This window comes from Anopheles arabiensis, chromosome 2 (genome assembly GCF_016920715.1).
Source record: "Anopheles arabiensis isolate DONGOLA chromosome 2, AaraD3, whole genome shotgun sequence".
Taxonomy (NCBI): domain Eukaryota; kingdom Metazoa; phylum Arthropoda; class Insecta; order Diptera; family Culicidae; genus Anopheles; species Anopheles arabiensis.
The window spans coordinates 86,893,655-86,917,225 of NC_053517.1; the positions used below are offsets into that span (position 1 = coordinate 86,893,655).

A 23,571-nucleotide genomic window follows, 5' to 3' on the forward strand; every position below is an offset into this window, starting at 1 on the left:
GCAAACTTCTAAAAAAAAGAAGACCTGACGTACGAATCAGCATTTCCAAATCAAATCCCTCCAATCACAACCATACGCGTATGCGCTGGAAACAGGAAAATAAAATAAAAATCCTACCAAGCAGCTTTTTCTCACACAACTCGGGGCACACGGGACGCAGACCTCGAATCCAGGTGTGCTAAGCGAACTTGTTTCCCGCCATTTCGCCTAGTGACTATGCATGATGTCTGCTACTGTCATTTGCACGTCTGCTCAATGTGCCACATGATGGTTTTTTTTTTCGTTTTATAAAGGGAAAGCTTTTCCACACGCTTCTCGAAGCTTCTCGACGAATACGCACGTTCAAATCAGAAAAAAACGACCACCTTTTTCTGCACGGAACACGTAGTGGTGCAGGAAATCGCAACGAATCATTGAATCCTCCTGTTCCGTATTCTCGAGCTCTCTGTGTTATGCTTTCTCCTTCGATAATCATCCTTTTCGCCACGTGTGTTAATCTGCCACCAGCTGGGAACGACCCCACTAGTGTGGTGATGGCACTCCAATACACACACCCACACACACATATATATATAAGGGATTCCTTCTAAGTAGAGCTTCGAAAAGGAAGGAACCGACATAAAAAACCATCTTTCACCTTTCACCGTTGAGAGCGAAGCATAGGAAGAGGAAGAAAAAAAAGCACACAAATATATAGGAATTTGTTGGTCACGGTTCAATGGTTGCATTTCGTACGAATGCCTAAGAATGGTTTACCCCTCACTTCACCACGAGCATGACCGGCCGTAAAAATGAAAAATAAGAACTGCCATGATTTGAGAGAATACAGCAAAAAAAATCCTGCTCGAAAGCTACGATAAGCGATAGAATCGTGGAAACGAGCTTTGGCCAAAGTTTTTGTTTTTTTTCTCAAAAAAGAAAAGTCAAAACGAAAGAACGATAGCAAAAAAGAATCAAAGTTCTCTAGACCTAATACTTTGCTGATGAGATAAAATGGCGTTCCAAGAGCTATGCTCTTTTTGTCTCTTCGATTGTTCACCCTGTACGGTGCTTCGACTTTTCCTCTTTTCTCGAAAGGAGCGATGATGCCACTGGCAAAGGCCAAAAAGAAATCGTCTGCCACAACCCAAAACTGTCTGTGGGCGTGAGTCCGTGCCTGTGTGTGTTTATCCATCTTTCTTTCCACCTTCCCTAAGTGCCATTATCGGTTCCAGCCGTAAGAAAATTGCCGGAAAATCGATCACCAGTTTCCAGATCGCTACCCATCACCGCTATCGGACCACCGGAGTGGGTGTTTGATTACCGGCGCACCGTTTCATTTGGGGTAGCGTTTTTTAATCAAATTAATTACGATCATGCCGGTCTCGTAGTACAGTCGTCAACTCGTACGACTTAACAACATGCCCGTCATGGGTTCAATCCCCAAATAGACCGCGCCGCCATACGTAGGACTGACTATCCTGCTATGGGGGGGAATCAATTTGTCACTGAAAGCCAAGCCCACAAGTGGGTACAGGCAGGCCTTGACCGACATCGGTTGTTGAGCCAAAGAAGAAGAAGAAGAAGAATTACGATCATCTTTTTCGGCTAATTTCTCTTTGCATTAATCAATATTTTCACGATGGAAAAATTACTAAAACAATCGCTTTGGAACATCAATGTATATGCTGAATTATTTTGGAGTGCTCACATCGGTTCAATTGTCTAATACTGGAACCGGCTTATTATACCGGCTGAAGGAGGGAGAGAAAATCCTTCACATATTTCATAATAAATGGTACCACCGACCGATGGATTGTAGCTTTTGGATGGCAGAATTACGGACGACAAACCGTTTTATATGCTAATAAGTGCTCACGTTTCGCATTTGCATCCGGGCACGGACACCGGTAGACGAATCGCCGCGTCACAACAATAGCCATCGTAGAGGTATTATTTCATCTACCATTTCATAAGTTCGTTTCGGGGCTTCCTGACAATCCCCTTTAACCAGAGCGTTTATTTCTTTGTTTTTCTTGCGGAGAAAATTGTAATTAGAATGCATCATCATGCTTTCTAGCAGCTTTTCTTCTCCATCGCTCTTGCTCTACGGCCTTTTTTCCATGACGGCCGTAGGATATTTATTATTTCAGTCCCCGGCAAACGTACAGCAGACGCCCCAAAAAGCCTATGGGACTGGATTAGTTATTCCACAGGGGACAAGAATTAATAATTGTCGGCGCTAATTTTACGCCACACTGCCTCCATTTAATGCAAGTCAGCATATTAATGTGCGCTCAGTTTGGGAATCAAAAGATGCTTAAAGTTTGTAGAAAAGTATTAAAAAACGCTTATTCATCACACATTTCATTTCATTCAAATACAAATACATGTCTAAATAGGTGAGTTGTTCCCAAAACATAGATGAGGGCATTATCATTTTGAAATAATAGTCTTCGCATCGCACATAAGCCTCTCGAGGCATCAAATGGCTCTCTCTAAAGGCTTTTCGTGTGCTCTGTGTGATACGCGTGTATGTTGTAGGGGAAGGTAGGTAAAGACGGACACGTTAAGGGAAATGGTAAAAATCTAGGGATATATAACTGCAATGACCATGAAAATGTGCATACATTATCTTACACTCATATTTTATCAAAAAATGTGTTAAAACTTTTAAGTTTCCATCGATTTTTGTGTTTTTTTCATGAATGAAAAACATGGTTTTTTTCGTGTGGTTTTGAAATGTTCGGGTAAGACGGACACCTGGTATGGGAAAGATGGACACCATGAAGGGTAAGATGGACACCTGTAGAAAAGGTTAGAAAGTGAAGAGTTTTACAATATTTTAACAAAATCTATCGCTTTCCACGTCCTGGTACGTTTATAAACCAATTCTTGGTCTATTGCAAAGGCGATTCATTCAGCCATGAATTTAGGAATTGTAAACGGCGCTTGTAATATATCGTAGAATGCAGCATCTAAAGCATTATTGACGTATCGCGCACTTACAGCTGACGTTGCTCTAGCTTACAGAATAACTGTCTAGAACTTCCTTTTAGGAAATTACTACGCGAAAAGACCCCAGTATTTTTTGAGGGACTTGTTAATAGTTTAATCCATTTTCCACCATGTCAAAATTCAACATTTGATATTTGTAATCCCATAGAATTTCTCATCTATTCCTGAACAAAATCGTATCAATGCCTCATCTTTTTCTTGTTTAAAGTTGTCCAAGTCGTGACAAGATATTGGATTTCGTGAAGCGCCTCATCAGCATCGAGCGAGTAATAGCATAACGAATGGCTACTATTTTGATCGGTGTTTCATTTCTCGCTTATTGCAATACTCTAGTTACTGATTGATTTATAGCTTCGGAATACCCTTATTTAAGGTATTTGAAGAAATATATTCATCACCAATTGAAATAAGAAGTAAAAAAATCAATAAATTCGGTGTCCATCTTTCCCTACAACAAGGTGTCCGTCTTTCCCGCTTTGGTGTCAGGATGTTTAAACCACCAGAAAACAAGATTTTGTATTACTTTCATTCTCGTTCTTTCGCCAGTTTTTTCATTAATGATCGCGACAACCCATTCATGAAATAAAACTTCCGGAAATATAAACAATACAAGTTGTAGAGCTTAAGATCGGCAGTAGTCAAATTAGATCCACAAGGATGCACATGATTGAAAATTTATTTTGTTCGTGTATTTAACCAATTTTGCATATATTATGCCAAAAATGTTCTCAAATGTGTTGTTCAACTTTAACTTAGGATGCTGCATTCTTGATTTTTTCGAAAATGACCATTTTGATGCATTTATGAGAAGTGTCCATCTTACCCGCAGTGTCCGTCTTTACCTACCTTCCCCTACAATGAATTGTTTAGGGATTTGTGGGTTCGTTCATAGTCTCGTGTACTGATGTAAACTGGTTCACACTCAGCGATTGATGCGATTTTAAGTGTACACATTTAGTCTATTCGGCGCTTCATTACCGTGACACACAATGAACAACACACAACTCACCCACCCGGGTATAAAGTTTAATGAGTACGTTACAATCAAATTATGGTGTTTTACCATATACTGATTGGTGCGGGAATACATAGTGTTCTGTTGTAGTGTGCACTCTATCGACACTAATCCTATTATAAACTATTAGTGCGTTTTTGTGATGATACCCTTTCCTATTCGTATGTAAAAGGTTGTTTCATTTCACCAAAGTATTATTTCATGTATTTTTATCAAAACCTAAGGAATCGAATGTTGTGCCAGCTTTAAAAAATAACCATAAACATGTAAAGCATCGACAAAAAAAAACAATCAAACATAAGCATGCAAACATCGCAACAAATCATAGTACCGCTGGTCATCGTTTGCTGAAAGCGAACATAAATCATTGCTTCATCGACACTGACTCAAAGCTCGAGTACGAACGTTACAGAATGGTTTCCGAAAAAACACAAACAAATCTCGTGCAGAGCTGTCTTTTTATGCAATACTGTTTATGTTGCACTTTCACGTCAAACTACGCAGCCTTTTGAAGGAAGCAGAGTTGAAATTCACACGAAAAACGAATATACACACCACACAACAGGAACAACACAACGGCTATGGCTATAAAATACAGCTTCAAACATCTACAGTTCTTTCGACACAAAACAAGTTTTGTTGTGTTTGCTACTGTCCTTAAGCTACTCACATGTTTCATGTTTCGATTCCTGTGCCTGCGCTGCCGATTCTAGTGCTGCTGGTGGGTTGTTTGTTTCATCGCAATCCTTTCGTGCACGCAGACTTCTGCTGAACGCTGCGATTGGTGTACGTTTTTCGTGGCTTCTCAGTATTATACTATCCGAGTTGGTTGTTAATTTTCCACATTTCACAAACACATCACTTTTTCTTCAATTCAAACACCCTTTTTTTTGCTTTTGTGCTTCCATTCACTTGTACTGAAGCCATATTTTTGAATTCGAAAAAGGCATTTGTTTTCTTTTCACCTTCACGATCGGCACGCTGTATTGCAAGCACTAGTGTAGCTCACTGCAATACTAATATTTTGAAGAGTGGGACATTTAGCACTTACATTCTTGACACAACGGCAGAGTAATCTTTGATTTTTTTATTCACTGAACAGCATTGCTACGAAATTTAAAAAGTAGATAGCGATCACTTTGTAATTTGCAATAACATTCATTACTTAAATAAATAGCATAGAATCCTAGTAAAACAGTAGAATAACATTGAGATCCTAAACTAGTTCCTTGCATGGAAAAAAATTCTTTTTTTGCACTAGAAGCATGTTATGTAGAATACAATATACAATAGTTTTAACGTTTTAAATATGGAAAACTTGTAAAACGTTTCTAAACTTCAGAGCTAATCACGTGAAGAGCTTTGCTCTAATTTGTGTTATAATTCTAGCAATAATTAACTTTCATATTTTTCACCTCCTTTAATGATCTTTAATGCTAAACAATGACCGATCTTTAATCCTATAGGTTGTCGGACAGAATTAGCCGTAATCCGACAATTTCTGTACTGCGGATTGCAGCGATGCAGGCGATTTCTAACGCCTACATCTAATGAATCGTATCAAACCGAACCGGAAATGTATTACAAAAACACTTAATTCAATTCACATGAAATGGAATTGATACATTGATCTCCTGCCTTTTCACATTGCACTACAAAAAAATAATACCACTTAGCTTCAACGATTGGAAATAAAAACTTTTGCACTTTATCGTGAGCTGCAAACTAATCTCGAACAAAAAAAAAACAACCAAACGCTTGTTCCATAGCCAAACACAATAAGTACGATTGTTTCACACTACATTGCCAGAGGGAGGCTTTCACTCTTCACGCGGTGCGGGAATTGATGAAGAAAGCGTTTTATTACTACGCTGCAATCGGTTTCACAACAATCACTTGTGTCGCTTACGCTGCCAATCTTAAATGTGCACACCGATACTGAGAGGTATAATATTTCTAAACAATTCGCAGACACACACACACATTGCTGCATTTCAATGCAATTCTCTCATGCACATTCACACTTTTAGGTCTAACACGTGCCTTTCATTTGACAGCATCTAAACATTCCGCTCCACTGCATATCCCCACCAACGTACACAAACTTGCTTAGCCGGGCCAGCAGCAATGCCAGCCTTGCAAATAGGCTCTCACAAACACACATACACACTTTCAGACGCTCGATGCTCTTCACAAACACACATCGAAGGGCAAAATATGCGCTTGCCTCTCGGATCCCCAGATTCACAATGTCATGTCTTCGGATCTTGTGGCTGGGACCGATGCGTCGGGCTTTTTGCTCACTTCACATGTCGTACGAAACACATCGTGCTAACAGTGAACACTGCACAAATCGTGGCTAAAAGTTATACAGAAGAGTTCGACAGGTTCTACGGCACGGGACCCTTATTGTTCAAAGTGTTTTTTATTTCCGGGTTATGTGTTAAAAGTGAAACCACTTGGTGTAATAATTTTAATAAACGAAGCACAACACTGACACAAACCACTGTACCGAAGCGGTAAGTTCCACTGGTCACACAGCACAAAGGACATCCGCGAGAGCAGGCCTCCGGATAAGCGTCTGTGCCTGACGAAGGGGAAAATACACCTGACACACGAAGAGCCAACGAATCGAACACCAACTAAAACTGGTCTGGCCACGGTTTTCACCCTGAAATCGTACCCATGCGGCAAGTTCATTTTCAAGCATCACGAATGAGTCACCGTAACCTGTTGTAGGCTAGTGCGCATGTCGATACGATGTATACGATGAACTCACCAAAATCTCTACATATTCAACAAAAATGATAACACCGGCACAAAATTTAAACTTTCTGCATTTAAGTTAACTGTCAACTGATTGCAGTACAATGCCTGCTTTGATTAATTGAAATCGTATGCTGATTGTAGAATGTACAGTCAAGCTTCACTAAACGACATTTAAAACATAGCGATACGTTCTAACTGACTGTACCACGGACCACCACGTGATACAAAATGTTCATAAGAAACTATTACAATCAAAAAATAATTATCATCATTTGGATCTGGTTTTTGGTCTGCTTGATAGCATTAAATAAAAACAATTGCAATATACCGTGCTTTGCAATAACATAAGGAAATGTAAGCCAATATGTAAAGAAGTGAACCTAAATTTATACAAAGAAATACTTCAAAAATGAACATGTAAACCCCTTTTTAAGAGTCTCATCCTTATTAAGCTCACAAAACACAGCGCATTTCGTTTTGCAGTTAGCGAATTAAAGATAGATATTCATTATCCGTGCGTGAGTTACCCATAGTTCATCGAGCTGTCCGCTTTGTTCGTATCCATCACTTTCTCCGAGCCCAAAATTCAGGTCACTCTTCAGGTAGGTTCATCGAAGCCCTAGATATGTAGCAGGTTGTTCCAAAAGTTTGTAGTTGATTCGTTGATTGGCTGTGCGCGTTGAATTATTAACGTTTTGATTATTGATTATTTATGCTTTAATTAAAAACGGTACAATTTTGACAAATATCTGGCAATCAAAAACAACATAAGGTAAGAAATGTACACGAAAAAGCTGCAGAATAAAGTGTGTTACGGAACGCAAACCCTGCACACTTCTCTCGAAAGGCTCATATACTGTCACACTTTGTGTACCGGCGTTGTCTAGCCAGTATCAATCGTCAGTAGTAGCAGTATTTGTAACACTCGGCACAAGTGTAGACAGTGCGAACAGTTCTAAAACCTTTGCTTTTAGCGTAAGTATCGGTGCGTTATACTCGTTTCTAAACGTTACTAACATAATTGTGATATTTATTTAAAACGCTTTCGGCAAAACATAAAACTGCACCGACTAGCCTAAATCATCTTTAGGTCAATAAAAAAAACTGGTGTACAGCTGTATAGGTTCTAACACTCAAACACAGCCAATCTTCCATCCTCACCGACACATTCCTTATCTACTACAGATGCTATTCTGTTTGCTCGGAGCGGCAGAGCAGCTGTAACAGTAAAACGAGAATTCAAGGGTACATTCTCTTGTGCCTTCCGGCTTTGTTTTTGAGGTTGTGTCGTACCAATATTGTGTTTGATTGAATCAATCGCTTGGTTTCGTTCAAAGCCTTGAAATTGATCAAATTTAATTGTTGACAAAATAAGAATCGGGAAAGAAACAGTACTAACACAAGCATTGAGGGCTAATGTGACCACTTAAAGATGCGGGCGCGATCCTACAACACTGTACTGTGACGATGGATATCACGAAACATCAATCAATACTTATCGGAATAACGTTTTAAATTTAACGCACAACACTCGCCGAACACTGCTGTGTCCCTGCTGTAACCTGCTCAATAGTGATAATTTTCAAATGCCGTAGCAAACCATACACCATATCCAATGAATCATCTTGTCTTGTTTATTCTCGAAACAACGCACATTTTGCCGCTAGCACTGCGTAAGTGGCTGAACGTTTGCTTTGTTTACCATTGCCAATTAGCAACGAGACAGCAACGGTCAACATTGAGCAACGCAAGGGTGTAGAATCGTGATAAGAAATGCTGTGCTAAGTGTTTAAAACGTTAAGATTGCTTTAAATGTATCATGTTTTACAGTTTAATACAGACGCTAAACTTGCGCAATGTGTTTACAATTTGACAAACAATAAAATCATAACAATCTGGTACAGCAAGTGTAAGTGGGATTATAAAGTTAATACATATGTACAAAAGGTTACCACTATACATACAAATTGTGTATGTGTGGGTGTATGTGTAAACGCGAGCACCTAGGCTAAAGCATAGGCCTCTACATTGAAAGCGCCTAAATGTAGGCAACATATTTCATTCGCATACTTTCGTAATGAATTCGTATTGAATTATTGAAACATTGTGGAAATGCATTGTTATAGCAACATCATGAAGCTAACACATAATAATTGTACAAAAAATTAGAAACATTTGAATTCTATCACCATGTTTTTTCAACATAAGAGTCAAAATTTGTTTCTTGAGATACTTTTTTCTGTCGGTAATTATTCCACAACTCAGACACATTAAAACATAATACCCCATCACAATGAGGCACAGCAACGCACGCAGCCAGTCAAGTAGATACAGAAGTTAATTGAAAATGGAACAGCACTTCTTAAGCACCCCCGCGAACAGCTTCGAGCACACTCATGAGCGCTCCATTGAGAGCGAGATTTAAAAAAAAAAAACATGACGATACTCAAGAGCCGGGCCTCGCGATAAGGGCAACTTTGGCGCGCGACTTCACGCAAGTAACGATCGGTTAATGGTTAATAGAAACTTTACCTCCTACGCCTCACACTGTGCGCGTTTGATTTTGATGCTTTTTTTCTTCCCCCTAGAAGTGTTTGTATGTGTGTAGGCAGATCTTGTTGTTTTGTTTTGGCCGTTTTCCAAAGAAAACGTGAGGATATTGCGCAAAAAGTTCACAGCTCCAGCATGCCACATTATTACCAGCGGCTGCCCATTGACGTCAATTGCCGCCGGGTGTTTTCGGGAAACGCCGGCGTCCCCTTTCGTTCACCATCAATGGTCCGAAAATGACAAACAATAGACCGCCACAAGGAAGCAAACCTTTTATCAATAAGAACAAACCAAAAGGGATGTCACTTTTTTCCCACGTGCGTACGTAAGCGACCGAAACGTTGAATAGCACGCCGTGCTTCATACATTGGCGCTTGGTTTGTCGGAACCTGTGTCGGAATTTTGCTCCCCGGTTTCGTCGCCCTTCAGTGAACGTTAAACCCTAAAAACCCATCCCACTATCCAACTGGTAACGGACGCGACAGAAATTAAATAAAACAATATTATCATCCACAGCGAAAATGTCAGCTCTCGGTGCAGTTTCACCTTTCGCTATTCGCCGCCGCCGGTGTTTATTACTCGTTCATTATTAAATACCTTACCGTGCCATACCGTCTTGCACGTACCCGCACGCAGCACGTGAACGTGGGAACAGTTGGAACGTACATTTTCTCACGTTTCATTTGCCGGGTTTGCAAGAACGTTCCACCAAGGGAAGAAAGATACTGTAGCGAACGTCTGCGAACCTGGACACATTCTTCGTACCGGATGGTCGGGATGGACGAGGATGCAGTGCTATTGATCAAACCCAATCACCAATTCTAAAGGTCGAAGGATCAAACTATCAATTCGTCATAGTTTGTTAGGGCTTAACTTTGTGATTCTGACACTACGTGTTAGCTTTCCATTTGCTGCTTCGTGGTATAAAATGTGATAAAAATAGACATAAGCTTCCGGTGTCTGGCCATTCTTAGTCGTTCGTAGGATCGGTGGAAAACGTGTGGCAGCTTTCACCAGGATCCGGATACTTCCGGTCACAACAATCACTTGTCAAGTAAAGTTTCTTATCTTCAGTCACTCTGTCAGTCAGGAGAAAATTGACTTACTAAAGGATAAGAGCTTTAGCTCCAGCATGGCAAATGTAAACATATAAGAAACGAAGAAGTCTTTAATGCTTCTTAAATGAAATTCTCAACGATATTTCTTTGTTCTAACTTTATTTACTGCCAAAAATAGTCAGTTTGAAGTGAAATTCAAATTTCTGAAGTTTGCAACGTATGTCTTTGAGTTAAAAACACATTGAACTAAAATAAAGGAAGAAACAACCTTGAAGCATTTGTTGCAAGGAACAAAAATTGCTTCCTCGTCACTACACAATGCTATTTCTTTCCATTGAACCTTTCAACACTAATATGCTACTCTGGCTTTATGATCGCATTGTTCCTTATCATGGCGAAACGGTTGAAAATCCTGAGAATCCGATACCTCCACGCAAGGAATTTCTCTCGCACAAAGAAGCTGCTACCTTTTATCATCGCCGGGGTGTCCTTTCCCTTTGTGCCGTCAAACTGTCGCGTCTGCTTTTGCCACAGTTAATAGCCAATATCGGACCATCGTATTTCTATTTATTTGTCCGTACCTAACAATCCTGCCTTTCAGCGGCAGGATATTTACTATTACGACCAGCAGGGTACACGTATCATCGGCACAAGAGTTTACCAAGCGTGTGTTTCCAGCTGCGTGCAATTGTGTCTGAAGGTGAAGGTTGATGTTTGGAGCAATTTTATGGAAGGCTCCAAGAGTTTTCTTAGCCAAAGTTTCTGATTTGAGCTAGATCTGATTTTCTTTTTTTCAATAAGCAGGATGGACCAATTGCAAATGCATTCTTCGACAAAAAAAATACTCTAAACGCTACGTCTGGATGCTGTTGTGACAGCTCCGTCCATCAAACCATGAATAGTTAAATGCGGCTTCACGTCGTGATGATCATTTCGGATGAAATCATTTACTTCAGGTTGCTCCATTCCTCTTATCGTTATTGAATGTAGACCACATACACACCGGTGCTCGTTCGGAAACGGTACACTCGCTCAGTCAATGGGTACATGGTAGCCTTTTGCTTGCCAAAGAAAACCCGCCTGCAAAAAGGGAAAAGTCTGCATCTGCATACGGGGCAGTACGTGCAGTACTATGCTTGACAGAATCAACATTGTTCTCGGTAGATGATTGGATTTTTTACCATCGATTGGATTTCTGCAAACACGGCAAGATAGTATGAGGACGCCGGATACGCCGTACAAGGACAGGATCCAATACACCCGGGCACAGCGCGCCTCCATCGGAATGAAGGCAAAAAAGAAAATTCTACCCCTCGGCTGGTAGAAACTGTGCGGAAAGCAAACAGAGAGCGTTATTGGATCATCATGGGGAAAAAAGTAACAACAACAAAGAATCGAGTAGTACAATGTGTTTGCTGGGAAAGCTTCGGTTGCGTTTTTTTTTTCATTTTTTTCGCATGTGCATCGGTGCATAATCGAAGCAATTTGGGGTAAAAATGCTGATAGGGACACACCTCAATTCTCAGGCCGGCGGTAAAGCATTCCCAAGCTACAAATGAAACGTTAAACGGGGATGTCATGTTCGATTTCATTAGACCGTTGATACATTTTCTCAACTCTTTCAACCATAATCTATCATTTTCATGTATTTAATTTCATGACCTTTAAATCTACAAATGTTTCTTTAAATCTACAAATAATTGTGCTACTTCTATATGTCACCACGTGAAGTCAACTCAATATTACATTAAATTTTACCAAGAAATGATGATCTTTTAATGTTACCCTTATGTTATTTCTAACACCTTAAATCGTATATCTTACACAATTTCTTTCATTTCTACAGATCACCTTCAACTTCGATCCCAAATTTGAATGTTTCAAATCTAATTTCGCACCCAAACCCTCCCAACAAAAACAAAACACCATGCAACGCATTCCGAATCCCGCTAAAGTGGCCCTCCGCCAGCGTATCAAGCAGCAGCTGCACGCGCTAACGCCCGCCGAACGTCAGCGACAATCGAGTATCATCATCGACAAGGTAGTAATAGCATTTGCTGGGCCCACGTTCGTAAACAGTTCAACATTTACAATTGCCTACTATTTTCGTTTTCTTTTTTCTGTTTCTATTCGCTTCCACTTTCCTTGTCCCCGGCACAGGTTACGGCACTTCCGTTCTACGAGCAGTGTCAAAGGATTAGCGTCTATCTCAGCACCGACACCGAAGTCAACACCCGACCCCTGCTGGAGCGCATGTTTCAGCAACGCAAACAGGCACGTGTTACGTTTATTCGCAATTCTACTGAATTGTCCTTCCTCCCCAAAACTTTCGACCTTCTATTGAGCAGTTCGTGTGCTTCGTGCCTCTGCATCCGGTTCGCTAAGCCTGTCTAAGGAAGAGACTAGGGAATCGGTTTAGCAGCAGCCACAATCCGCAAGACCCGTGTATACGCATATATGTGTGTTTGTGTGTGGGTCGGTATTGCGATGCGAAAAAAAAGGGACACGAACGGATCCTGTTAGTAGCTATAAGAAGATAACAATAATTTAAAAATTCCCCCGAAAACGGGTACGGCGGCCCGCAGGAAACGTTCGCACACTGAAGCTGAAATTGAACTTTGACCGTCTTTTACCGGGCGGAAACGAAATCATGAGCATAAACTGTGCCGCCTGCTTCTATCCCCTCCCCCTGCCTGCTCTGCCGCTGGCACGAAAAACGCAACCGAACCGTACAGAATGGTAAAGAAGTGTCGCATTGAATTATGCTTAACCGCTCTGTTCGGGAAATATTTTTCCGCGCTGCACCCAATTCCCACCCCGGGGGGATTCTGTGCGACGGTTCTTTCCCCTGGTTCCCTGCCCCGTGTAAAGGAAGTATCCAATTGCGATGTTCGCTCCCCCGGCTGGTTCCTTGGCTGGCTGGCTTGACGTTAAGCTGGCGGGTGAAAAGAATATCGAGTACGATAATTGCACCAGCCGAACCGTGACATTTCTAATGATATTGGCAAGCCCGGGATGTTGCTAGCGGTGATTCCGTTTGGTATGGGACCGGTAGACACCAAGCAACCGAACCAAGCAGCAGTCATGAAAAGGAGCAGTTGATGTTATTCCCACGAAACACGGGCAAATTAATGTTTCTAGGTCAACGTATGTTTTGTGTCACGTTGCTGATTTGTACTGGATTCGAGAGACATCATAAGCACTGCATTTTATACCAGCTTTGAACCAGCAGCGACATTTAAACCATTCAAATTAGCTCACACTCAGAAAAGGATATGAAGAGCAACGTCCCCAGATCACACTATAAAGCCTGCACGAAACGTACGCATACAACAAGCATTATTAGCATCACACTGTTTAAGCCCCACGAAGCAAACACCACCCACGGGAGTTCCGTACAAAACAAACGAACAATCCCGAAGAAGGGCACCACAACGAACGACAATTTCGATTGCCGGAAATCGATGCGGAATTGCTCCTATTCTTGATGCTTCCCATCCTCATCGCACTCGCCTTATTGCTATCGCTAAAATCTTTTTCTTTCTCTTGTTGCTTCCTCCACACCCGACCCCTTCCTGGAATCCGACCCTACAGGTTTTTGTGCCGACGTACAACAGAACCGCGATGAAAATGGTACAAATCAATGATATGGAGGATTACGAGCGGCTGCCGACGACCACGTGGAATATCAAGCAGCCCGCCTTCGACGATGTAACGCGCGAAGATGGTCTCACAACAGGTGGGTCGCTCCTTCCGGTCAGGTATCTGGATTTTTTTTTATTGCTGCAAAACAGGTGAAATGTGCTTGGGGTCAGAACATCATAAATTCTGGCGGCGAAGCGAACATCCTGGGCATAAAGTTTGCTGTGCGGGTTCCGTTCCAGATAGGTACCATTATAGCTCGAGATGGCTAGATTTTTTTTTCTTCTATTTAAAAGGCTCATCATGGCAGTATGACCTGTAAAAAAAACTTTTGGACACAAAAAAGAGAAAAAGAAAATTATTAATGTTCTAAAGCATCTGCGTTGCGCCAATTGAATCGATTTCAATTGCATACTTTCGGGCGCTTACGCCATCCCTCACGCTTATTACCGTTTTCAACTGGAATTGTAGTAAAACTTTTCCTCTCTCTCTCTCTCTCTCTCTCTCTCTCTCTCTCTCTCGCTTCCTCTCCCTCTCTTTCTGTCTCGCTTCCTCTCCCTCTCTCTCTCTCTCCAAACAGGATTCGATCTAATCATTCTGCCCGGTGTAGCGTTTACCCGTGCAGGTGGGCGTCTCGGTCACGGTGGTGGATATTATGATCGATTTTTGCACGAGTACTTTGGCAAACATCCCAACGGCCCGCAGCACACCACCCACCTGGTGGGGGTCGGATTTAGCGAGCAAATTGTGGCGGCCGACGAGTTGCCGTCCGACGAGCACGACGTATCGATTGATTGCATTGTAACGGCGGATTGAATAATGTAGCGAGCGACCGGTATTGTGCCGTTTAATTGCAGCCTGTTGAATACTCAGAATGGGTGGCAGTTAGAATCACAAAGGAGGGTAAAGGGTTTGGTTTTTAAACTGCCCACACCAGACACTTTTGACGTCAAAGATCCTTTTTTTAATTTTCAAAGAAAATGTAAGTAATACGAAATTCAAATTATTGCTTGCATTCCAATTCCCAAGATTCGACGTTTTGGCCTCGAACCATCCAATAACAACCCATTCGACCCCACGGCTATTTCAAATCAATTTATAAAACATTTTCAATTAATAAACTTTTTTCCCTCTCGACTGTTTCCTAATAAACCATCCGCATTCTTTGTCTGGATCTTCAAAAAAAAAACGTTCGACAACCAAACAAGCTTTTAATGTATGTGCTTTTTTTCAATACTTTTATTATTTCATCCACTTCCTTTGCATTTCATCGTCGCGTCGGTCGCTATTTACAGCCTACTAAGATATTTACCTATTTACATTGTCGTTCCGAGCAATAGAGTAAGCCTAGTTTTTCCATATTATTCGCTTGGCATGAAACTCTTAAGGGATTTCTTAAGGTTGTTCAGTTACCTCATTTTTCATCCCTGCTCTAATGACCCATTTCCTTCATACCTTCTAATCTAATCGGCAGTACAACGTAATGACTAAAATCACAAGATAAAAGTTTTCATGTATCGTACATACTTTATAGCTTTTTCCCCACCTAATGTTTCCTTGCTCTTTACTTTTTACGCGTGTTTACTCTTTTCAGCACCAGTTTAAACATAAATGATTATTTTTTTCCTCGCAAATGATGCTACATTCTTACTTTATTGGTTTTAAATATTCTTTTTTAATTTTTCAGCACCATTTAGCTGTTCGTTTTTAATCGCATAAATCAATGTCAAAGCTATTACAAGATTAACCACAATCGTGCTCCCCACAGCTTGAAACTGTCCCTGAAAAAATATGTACATTTACTACATTTTATTGCATGGAAATCTTTATGTTATCCGTTCCTCTCTTGCTGCTAGCGTGTTTAGCGAAATTTACATCCCATCGCTTAACAATTCTCTAACATTTCCTTCAATCAACAAAGAGCAGCGAACAAAAATTACAACCTTTTTTCCAGCAAAAAGCTCAATCCACTCATATCCAGATAAAAAAAAAACGTGTCCGAATATTGGCGAAAATCGTCCAGTGGCGGTTTGATTTGTTTGCCCTTTTGTTCCTCATTTCCGTGCCTAACAGTGCTAAACATCCTGTTGACACCAAGCCTCGCCCCGACGCTAACCCGACGCTCCCGATTGTTGAAAAGGTTAATTTGCTCCTGTTCTTTCGTCTTTTTGCTCTTTCTCTAATTTCATTGCCCTTCTCGAGTAACTTTTTATCCGGACCCAGCGTGTTCATTTCTTAGTAAGGAAGCATTTTTCACCACGCCTTCGCCTCCTCCTTCGCTGATTTTAATTACTTTAAACACACTTTCTGAATCCCTGCTGAAACAAGAGCTTGCCCGTGTTGTTCGCCACTTCATGTTCGGTGGAGGTGCGGGAAGTGTACCCGCCTTCCGAAGACGATCCAAGTTCCCGGGAAAAAGCCACCACCAATCGATACCCAAAGGGAAAGTAACACACCAACTGAGAACAGCGAGAGGAAGAGTTTTTCAACAGTGACATAAAACTTCCTGCTGTTCCTATTTGCTATTGGCGCGCGGTTCTCGACAATGCGCCACAGAGAAATTAAAAGAAACTCATCACTAGTGCGAATGGAAAAAGTTGGCCAAACGAAGAGGAAAAGTACACATCCAACAATGTACCGGCGTACCACGCAGAAGGAGAGGCCATTTTGTATCACTGTGGCGCGTCTTTGGAGAGTAAATTCAATTTCGATCCTTTGTCGGGAGGAGGGAAGGGAAGGGCTCGTATTTGGGGTTTTATTCGGATGGCTGCTTCGGAACGATTTCAAGTACGTGGATGGTTTTACGTGGAATTTATCACCGTCAGAAACATCGGAAGTGGTGGTCGGAAGCTGCAAAACGGAAACGAATCAATCCTAACTAGTCCTAACGGCGAAAGAAAAAGGGCAAGGAAATGTCTTCACTGGGTTTACAGGATCACTGGAAGCGTGCAGCGAGATAAGATTTGTGCGGTGGCACCCTTTCGGACCCAGGACTTCGCTTCCGTACACTGTCGAAGTCAAAGTTTCGCTTGCAATAGGGAAGCAAATTAAATTCCTTAGGGAAATTATCATACAGCCAGGGACAGGGCGGGAAGCCGATTGGATGCAGTTCCGTCAAGCTGCAAGACAATAACGAAAAGAAAACTTGTTGTGCTTGTGCACAAATGAAATCAACCACAAACAAGCAAACCCGGAACCAATGGTGAGTTCTGAGGGATAGGGAAGTTTATCCTCAGACGTTTTTTTTTGTCGCAAGGTTTTATACCATGGTCGGTTGCATTGCAAATCGTAATTCCGTCTTCCCGTCTAGACGGTACGACAGGGAAGAACTCCTGTCCTTATGATGAACTCGATCATCTTCGACGAAGTTTTGCCGTCGTTTGCTTTATCAACTAACCTCACTATCCCCGTTCGCTTGCATTCCGTCGCTCGATTAACCTACTAACAGATGCATCTCACAGGGCAGATAGCAATCACAACGAGCAAACGAACGAAATGGGACAAAAAAACACACGCAAAACTTTACAATTGTCTCAACAGCTTGACGATGGTTTCCATTGTAGAAGCAATCATCCGATTGCGGCCAGAGCAATGTACTGGTATCGTAATAGGATAGGTATACTGGTATCACGAACATCAAAAGTGGTTTGTTTTACGAGAAATTGGCAACTTTAGTTCTCTTGGCCCTTTAATTGTTGTTAGTTGTAAGCGTAGCAACGTAAAGCATTTGAAAATCTAATAAAATCGTCGAACAAAACCGGTCCAATTTAATCGACATTTGCTCGATCGATCACGAAGATCCAAGGCGCCTAAATGTCTGCAATATGATGTTTTAATTGGCGCACATCAGTTAGTCTCATACTCATAAACCTCCTTTTACCAGAACTCTTTGTTGTTATTTTTCCACAAATGTGATAAAAATTGCGAAGAAAAAAAAACATTTCAACATGGTATAAACAAAATGCCTAAGAACACATAGTACAAAGAATTACACGGCGTGTTTAAAACTCCATCTGTTCGGCTCGATCACATGGAACAATTCCGTTAGCGCAGCCTACCGGAGGTAAAAGCGAAATCTAATCGAACGCGAACACGCACAACACGTAAAGAGAATAGAATAGACTTGGTAAAAAACGCACTTCTGTAGCCCCTCCACACTCCTGTCCACCGCCGCACAGTGACACACTACGGACGCAATCTGCCAAAAGGCACACGCAGGGATGTAATTTCCTGCGTGCGTTCATATCCACTGGCTGGAATGAAACGCACGAAACACGGGCAAGGAAATGAAAACAGAAAATTAATTCACTTTCAAAACATCGATCAAAATCAAAACTAAATTATCATTATTTTCAACTCATAGCTCATGTCCCGCGCTGCTGCCTGCCGAGAGACTGCGGGATGCTTATTAGGAGATGGGACGAAATCGTGGGAAAATTGTCGAGGGATGTACTGTCAATTCGATCGCCGTATCGCATGGCTGCGGCGTCGGCTTCCGGCGGTCGTTCTAGAGCTTTCTGGAGACTGGAAATTAAACGCTTCCCTGTATCCCAGTTCAGACAGGAATGTTCAATATAAAACAATCATCTCGGCAGCAGAGGAGGGGGACATACAAACAAAAACAAATACAATATTCAACAAAACAAAAACAGGCGGTATCAATCCCGGTGCGGTAGTGCTTAGTTTGACAGGAATTAAAATTTAGGATAACGATTTAAAAAAACGGGACTAAAAGTGGTAGGCACCAGTCCTGCGTTGGAAAACATGAAGCGCTTCTTAGGTTTTTCGTTATCAACTGGTAAAGGCAAATATTATACAGCACACCTACTAGGATGATCCAACCCCGGGGCGAACGAATTGACCCGGGCTAACTCAAACTCAAATCATACTCCCGAACATGCGCTTTCCACGCGTCAGTATCAAGCTGACCACCATCACGGACAGCAGGAAGAAGACGATGCTCAGGAAATAGAAAAACCAACGGCAGCGGCTCCGGAACTGCTTTTCCTTTTTCATCTTCAGCCGCAGCTGCTCGGCCCGCGGTACGTCCAGCGTAAAGTCCGACTCGGGACGGGTTGAGGGCTGTAATGATAGCGGCAGGAAAAAGGGATATTAGAACAGAGCATAAGAAGGATTGAGTTAAATTATGTAGATTTGTGAGATAAAATTACTTTCTTTAATTAACAGATAATATAATAAACAACGATGTAAAGTTTTATTCCAAAAAAGTTTATGTCGCTGTTTTATTTTCTCTTCTGAAATTGAATTAGTACAACAATAAAAAAACTATTTAATCATCATAAGCACTCCTCTTAAATTCAACCATCCACGCACGCCATTGCCATCGTCTCTCTGATGTTGCTATGAAATATGATCTAATAAATATTAAACAAATGGCCCATTTAGTAAGGAAAACAAGATTATTAGCAGCAAATCGTATCGCCTTCCACACTTCTTTGCTGATGCCATTCGTGTCATGAAGCAGAAGGAAGGAAAATCTGGAACACTTTTTCCACGATTTCCAACCTTTTCACTCTCTTTCTCCTTGAGCCGGCCGGCCCCATGCCAGTTGATTGAGTTTTCCTCTGTAAACGATACGTATTTTGGTGCGTTGGCTTCTGTGTGCGTGTGGATGTTCCTCTGCGCTCTCTCACTATCACACCGGCGAGCCGGCTTGTGTAAGTGTGTCTGGCATGAGATAATGGTTTGTCGATTGGAACATAAAAAAAAGAAAAGAAACCGCTCCATTCCATCCATTCAAGCAGCAAATTTGAAGCCTCCCTTTTTAGCAAACGCCATCCCTACCATCCCTCCCCACCCAAGGTTCGCTTCCGATCCGATGGTGGTCGCCGATAATTTAATCACCTGGCCAGAGATTCCTTCCATCATCCGGCCGGGGGTTCGGGGTAATCCTCGCTGCGCTGCTCTACGAGGAGAAAACCGACCGTCGGCGACAGCATGATGAATTCAATACATAATTTAATTAAACATTCCGTAATCGACATTGAAAATCAAGCGCAGTGCAATCACTCGGATCCGACCAGGCTGAGAGGAGATGGAACATGGGAGCAATGCGGAGCGATGCGAAGATGAGGTGACGGAGGAAAGCTCAGGGCTTATACCTAGTCAAGTGGGCAGTCCTCTTCGCGCTGAAGGGCGGCTGGCTTGTGATTTGTGTCTTTTTTCCAAAAGTAATTAATTTGTAAAGTTTCACATTTCAGCAGCTGCGATTCGCTTGTTTTGCTGTAATCGAAACTAATTGGGAAACAGTTTTCGTGTTACTTTTGGGAATAAAAATGCACGACTTTAATGGTTTTAATTTAAAAATATTGTAAAGGCTATGTGTAATGAAGTCAATTTTATCGATGACTAACATTCCCTAGAATCAAAAAAATATGAAAATACACTAAATTTTCCTAAAAATGCAAGCCAAAACTATCCTTTTTTAATGATTTTTACAGAGACTTTGAGCCAAAAAACTACACTATGTGTGATCAACATAACAAAGCAGTGTTCCATCGTTTGGCAGAATAAGCTACAATTGTCATTCCAGCTCGGTGGAGTAGGCTTTTCATATTCTGGCATAAACGGTTCAGGTTCTTTGCTTTACACCCGATGCTGTACTTTTTCGTTTTGCGATGCGAAACGATGGCACAACCATCCTTATTTGCATTTTGCTCCGCGAACAGAGCCTAACTGAGCGCCATAGTTTACTGCCTAAAGCAGCCTGTCAAATCGCGTATCGTGTTCCCCCTACCATTTAGAGGCTTTTGCGTGTGTGTAACAGGCGCAAAATGTGGCTATTCACCAACCAAAAGCAGCCACCCCGGTTTTCAAAAGCGCTCGTGAATTTCTCCAAACAATTTACCATCTCAAACGGATGGGACGATAAGGTAAAAAAATGAAGCTCAGTGCAGTTGTGAAAACGCAACCATCAGGTGCAGTTAGTGACAGTCGAGTAGCTCGATGGTAGCCACAGGCAATAAATCTGCGAAAATCCTGGGCACAAAACAGACACTAAAATGAATGATGAAGGATTTGCAGAAAATGTTAGTTCTATGCAAGTAATAGCTTCCAATGGGATTCAGAAAATTGTATTGGTGAGCTGAACATTTAAGACTTAAACGGATAGTTTTTAAATCACAAAAATAAATAAATAAAAAGTGTGTAAAAAATTAAAGTGGATATGTTTGAAATAAGCAGTATGTTTGAAATTACATAAAAAATCAAACTTGTCCATGTAATTACTATCTGTTGTCAACTTTTTGCTTTCTGTTGCAATCCATTTTTCCATTTTTTTCCAGCAGCTTTTTTCGATTTGGCACTATCCACATCGTGATGATATTTGCACTATGCCTCCAAGATATGCTCGTATTGCAAAATTCACCAATAGGTTGCTCCCTACCGAAGTACCCCCTGTCGAACTAATTACTCCATCTTCATGCCCAACTGCAGCCACACCAACACTCCAAACCGTCAGTCCAATCGAACCAAAACTGCCATTATCAACCTTGCGAAACCTCTGCAATTGCGATCGAACGCATCGTTGCAGCAAATGTTGCTGCCCAGCAAGCAAGCAAGCAAGCACAACCGTATCCAATTGAGCAATTGAGCTGCTAAATCATGAGCTAGGAATGTAGAACCGATTAATCGAGCGACGGGAATTCCGCGCCACCCCGTCCAAGCCATGTCGAAAGAAAATACACACCGTCGCGGGAAGGTGAATTGGCCGCAAATATTTCACCTGCCGCTCGGATTCTCGCTACGGTCAGACCAGACGGTTTGGTAAATTCGATCGGCAATACTGCCGCCCGTCCCGTTTTGGAGACGAACCGTCCCAATCGCGGATGGCGTCTACTTTGGTTCGGTCCAGTGCGCACTCCGTTGTTGCTGGCGTGTGGTCATCGCCGGTGCGGAGATGGCATTTTCTCGTCCCAGCCCGTCCCTACGCCCAGCTCATCCGCCTGGCAGCTCACATCGATGACCTTCCGATTGGGTGGTCGAACCGTCTTTCCTTTCAAAGGGTTTTGGTGCGATCGTCGTTCACAGCTCAAGCCACACATCAATTAAGCAGGCTCTTCCTCGCAGCCCCACTGATTGGCGATGCGGCCGTTGGCTCGGGCGGGAGTGAGAATACAAATTTAAGCGCTTTGTACGATTGCCCAACGGAACGGATACTGGCTCTGGTCGCCGATGGAAAAGAAGACACTTTATGTCACAATCCACGCTGGAACCACCGGCCGAATGGGGCGTGAAACATATGCAGCAAAAAGGGGGGCAAGATGTGTAGGGTTGAAGTGTTACAATCACCGCTGTTGTGCTATAATCACTGTACTTAATGAAAAAAAATGTTGTGCACCGAAATGCCTTTTTCGGGGATTAATAATCAATTAACTTCCTTTCGTTGAATACATATGAACCACTGGCATTAAACACAATGCTATTTGGAAATATGGTTAAGCGGCAATTAGAAACACGAATTGGTGTAGACGATCGAAATGTTTTATTAATTGCTTAATATTTACTAAACGATGCATCGCCCTCATCAGCAAGTAAAACATTGATATTTTTTAATTTATTTTTCTACTTTTCGTAACAGAATGAGCTTTGAATATTCGATTCTTAAATGTTGAAATTGATTGCCTTCGCTGGATGCACTCATACAGCAAAGAGTTACAAGAAAAAGCTCTTTTAAAATATCTTAAATTTAGTTCAAATAAAAAAAATTCAAATCTTTTTCAATTCAAAAATTCAAATTCAAATCAAAGCAGTTTTTATACAAGAACCAACCCTAGTAGCCCATAAACGGCCTAAATTAAATACATAATTTTCGTATCTTTAAATTACTCCATAACAGGAGACTGCGACATCTTTCAAGGAAAAGAATTATAAATATATTCGTTTAAAGTTTCAAACTCGTTTATCCTTAAACAACTTTACCTGCAATTGTTCTTACTTCAATCAACAATTGCAATTGAACAAACCAACCACCATTTTTAACGAAAATGTTCACGTTTCAGGACGGCCCGCTCTTCAAATCCATTTCAACGCGATTGTAATGTTTCTCACTCATCTCCATCCTTAAACTTATCGGCAACACTTAAGAGGAATCTAAGCAATAACTTCTTAACAACCCACAACGAGCGCTTGAGCGCTCCCTCTCCATACGACACAACCGTTTCTGATACTCCGTGACGTACGTGACGATACCAACAATCATGATGAAAATGATGATGTAAAAACCATTAGACCGGCCAATAATCTTTAACTGATGGCGTACCTCAACCTCAACACCCTTTTGCAAACCTCCAAGCAACGAGCAACACACACACCCTCAACAAACAAGAATAGCACTACTCAAAACTTTACAAATCCGCTGACAATCGCTGCCCGAGCTGCGGCATCAAACCAGCACATACGGCACCACTAGAAGCGCATTTCTCGGCAAATCATAAAGTTCGTAACTTATACTTTTCGTCTGTACGACTGCGCCACCCTCACTGCTTTCTAGCGCGCCCGCTAGTGTGGGTACGGTTGTCA

General features: G+C 41.7%; 3 protein-coding genes across 21 annotated transcripts in view; 1 reads left to right on the plus strand and 2 right to left on the minus strand.

Annotated features, from left to right (window-relative positions):
- Nucleotides 1-6,624, minus strand: part of LOC120895129 (transient receptor potential cation channel trpm) — a 65,727-nt gene extending 59,103 nt beyond the window's left edge. For 6 of the 15 annotated variants that reach the window (XM_040298198.1, XM_040298200.1, XM_040298192.1 and 3 more), the window contains exons 1-2: nt 6,511-6,624; nt 4,683-5,119 (exon numbers count right to left, since the gene is read on the minus strand). In XM_040298198.1, coding sequence (XP_040154132.1) covers nt 4,683-4,691 — 9 coding nt within the window. In that variant the 5' untranslated portion in view covers nt 4,692-5,119; nt 6,511-6,624. Of the gene's footprint in view, nt 1-4,682; nt 5,120-5,814; nt 5,921-6,510 lie in introns of those variants that run through there. The other 9 variants (XM_040298188.1, XM_040298186.1, XM_040298187.1 and 6 more) reach the window with 9 other exon arrangements.
- On the plus strand, nt 6,279-15,186 carry LOC120895135 (5-formyltetrahydrofolate cyclo-ligase). 4 transcript variants are annotated; one of them, XM_040298208.1, is made up of 5 exons: nt 6,279-6,531; nt 12,236-12,430; nt 12,550-12,663; nt 13,984-14,128; nt 14,612-15,186. In XM_040298208.1, the coding sequence occupies exons 2-5, from the start codon at nt 12,317-12,319 to the stop codon at nt 14,845-14,847; spliced, it is 609 nt and encodes a 202-aa protein (XP_040154142.1). In that variant the 5' UTR covers nt 6,279-6,531; nt 12,236-12,316; the 3' UTR covers nt 14,848-15,186. The 4 variants fall into 4 exon arrangements, with proteins under 4 accessions (XP_040154142.1, XP_040154143.1, XP_040154140.1 ...); XM_040298209.1 differs by lacking the exon at nt 6,279-6,531 and adding an exon at nt 6,590-6,702; XM_040298206.1 differs by lacking the exon at nt 6,279-6,531 and adding an exon at nt 7,635-7,756.
- A 3,154-nt stretch (nt 15,187-18,340) lies between these two features.
- The window catches only part of LOC120895133, a 57,580-nt gene continuing 52,349 nt past the window's right edge, over nt 18,341-23,571 (minus strand). For both annotated transcript variants that reach the window (XM_040298205.1, XM_040298204.1), the window contains one exon: nt 18,341-19,113. In XM_040298205.1, coding sequence (XP_040154139.1) covers nt 18,910-19,113 — 204 coding nt within the window. In that variant the 3' untranslated portion in view covers nt 18,341-18,909. The remainder of the gene's footprint in view (nt 19,114-23,571) is intronic.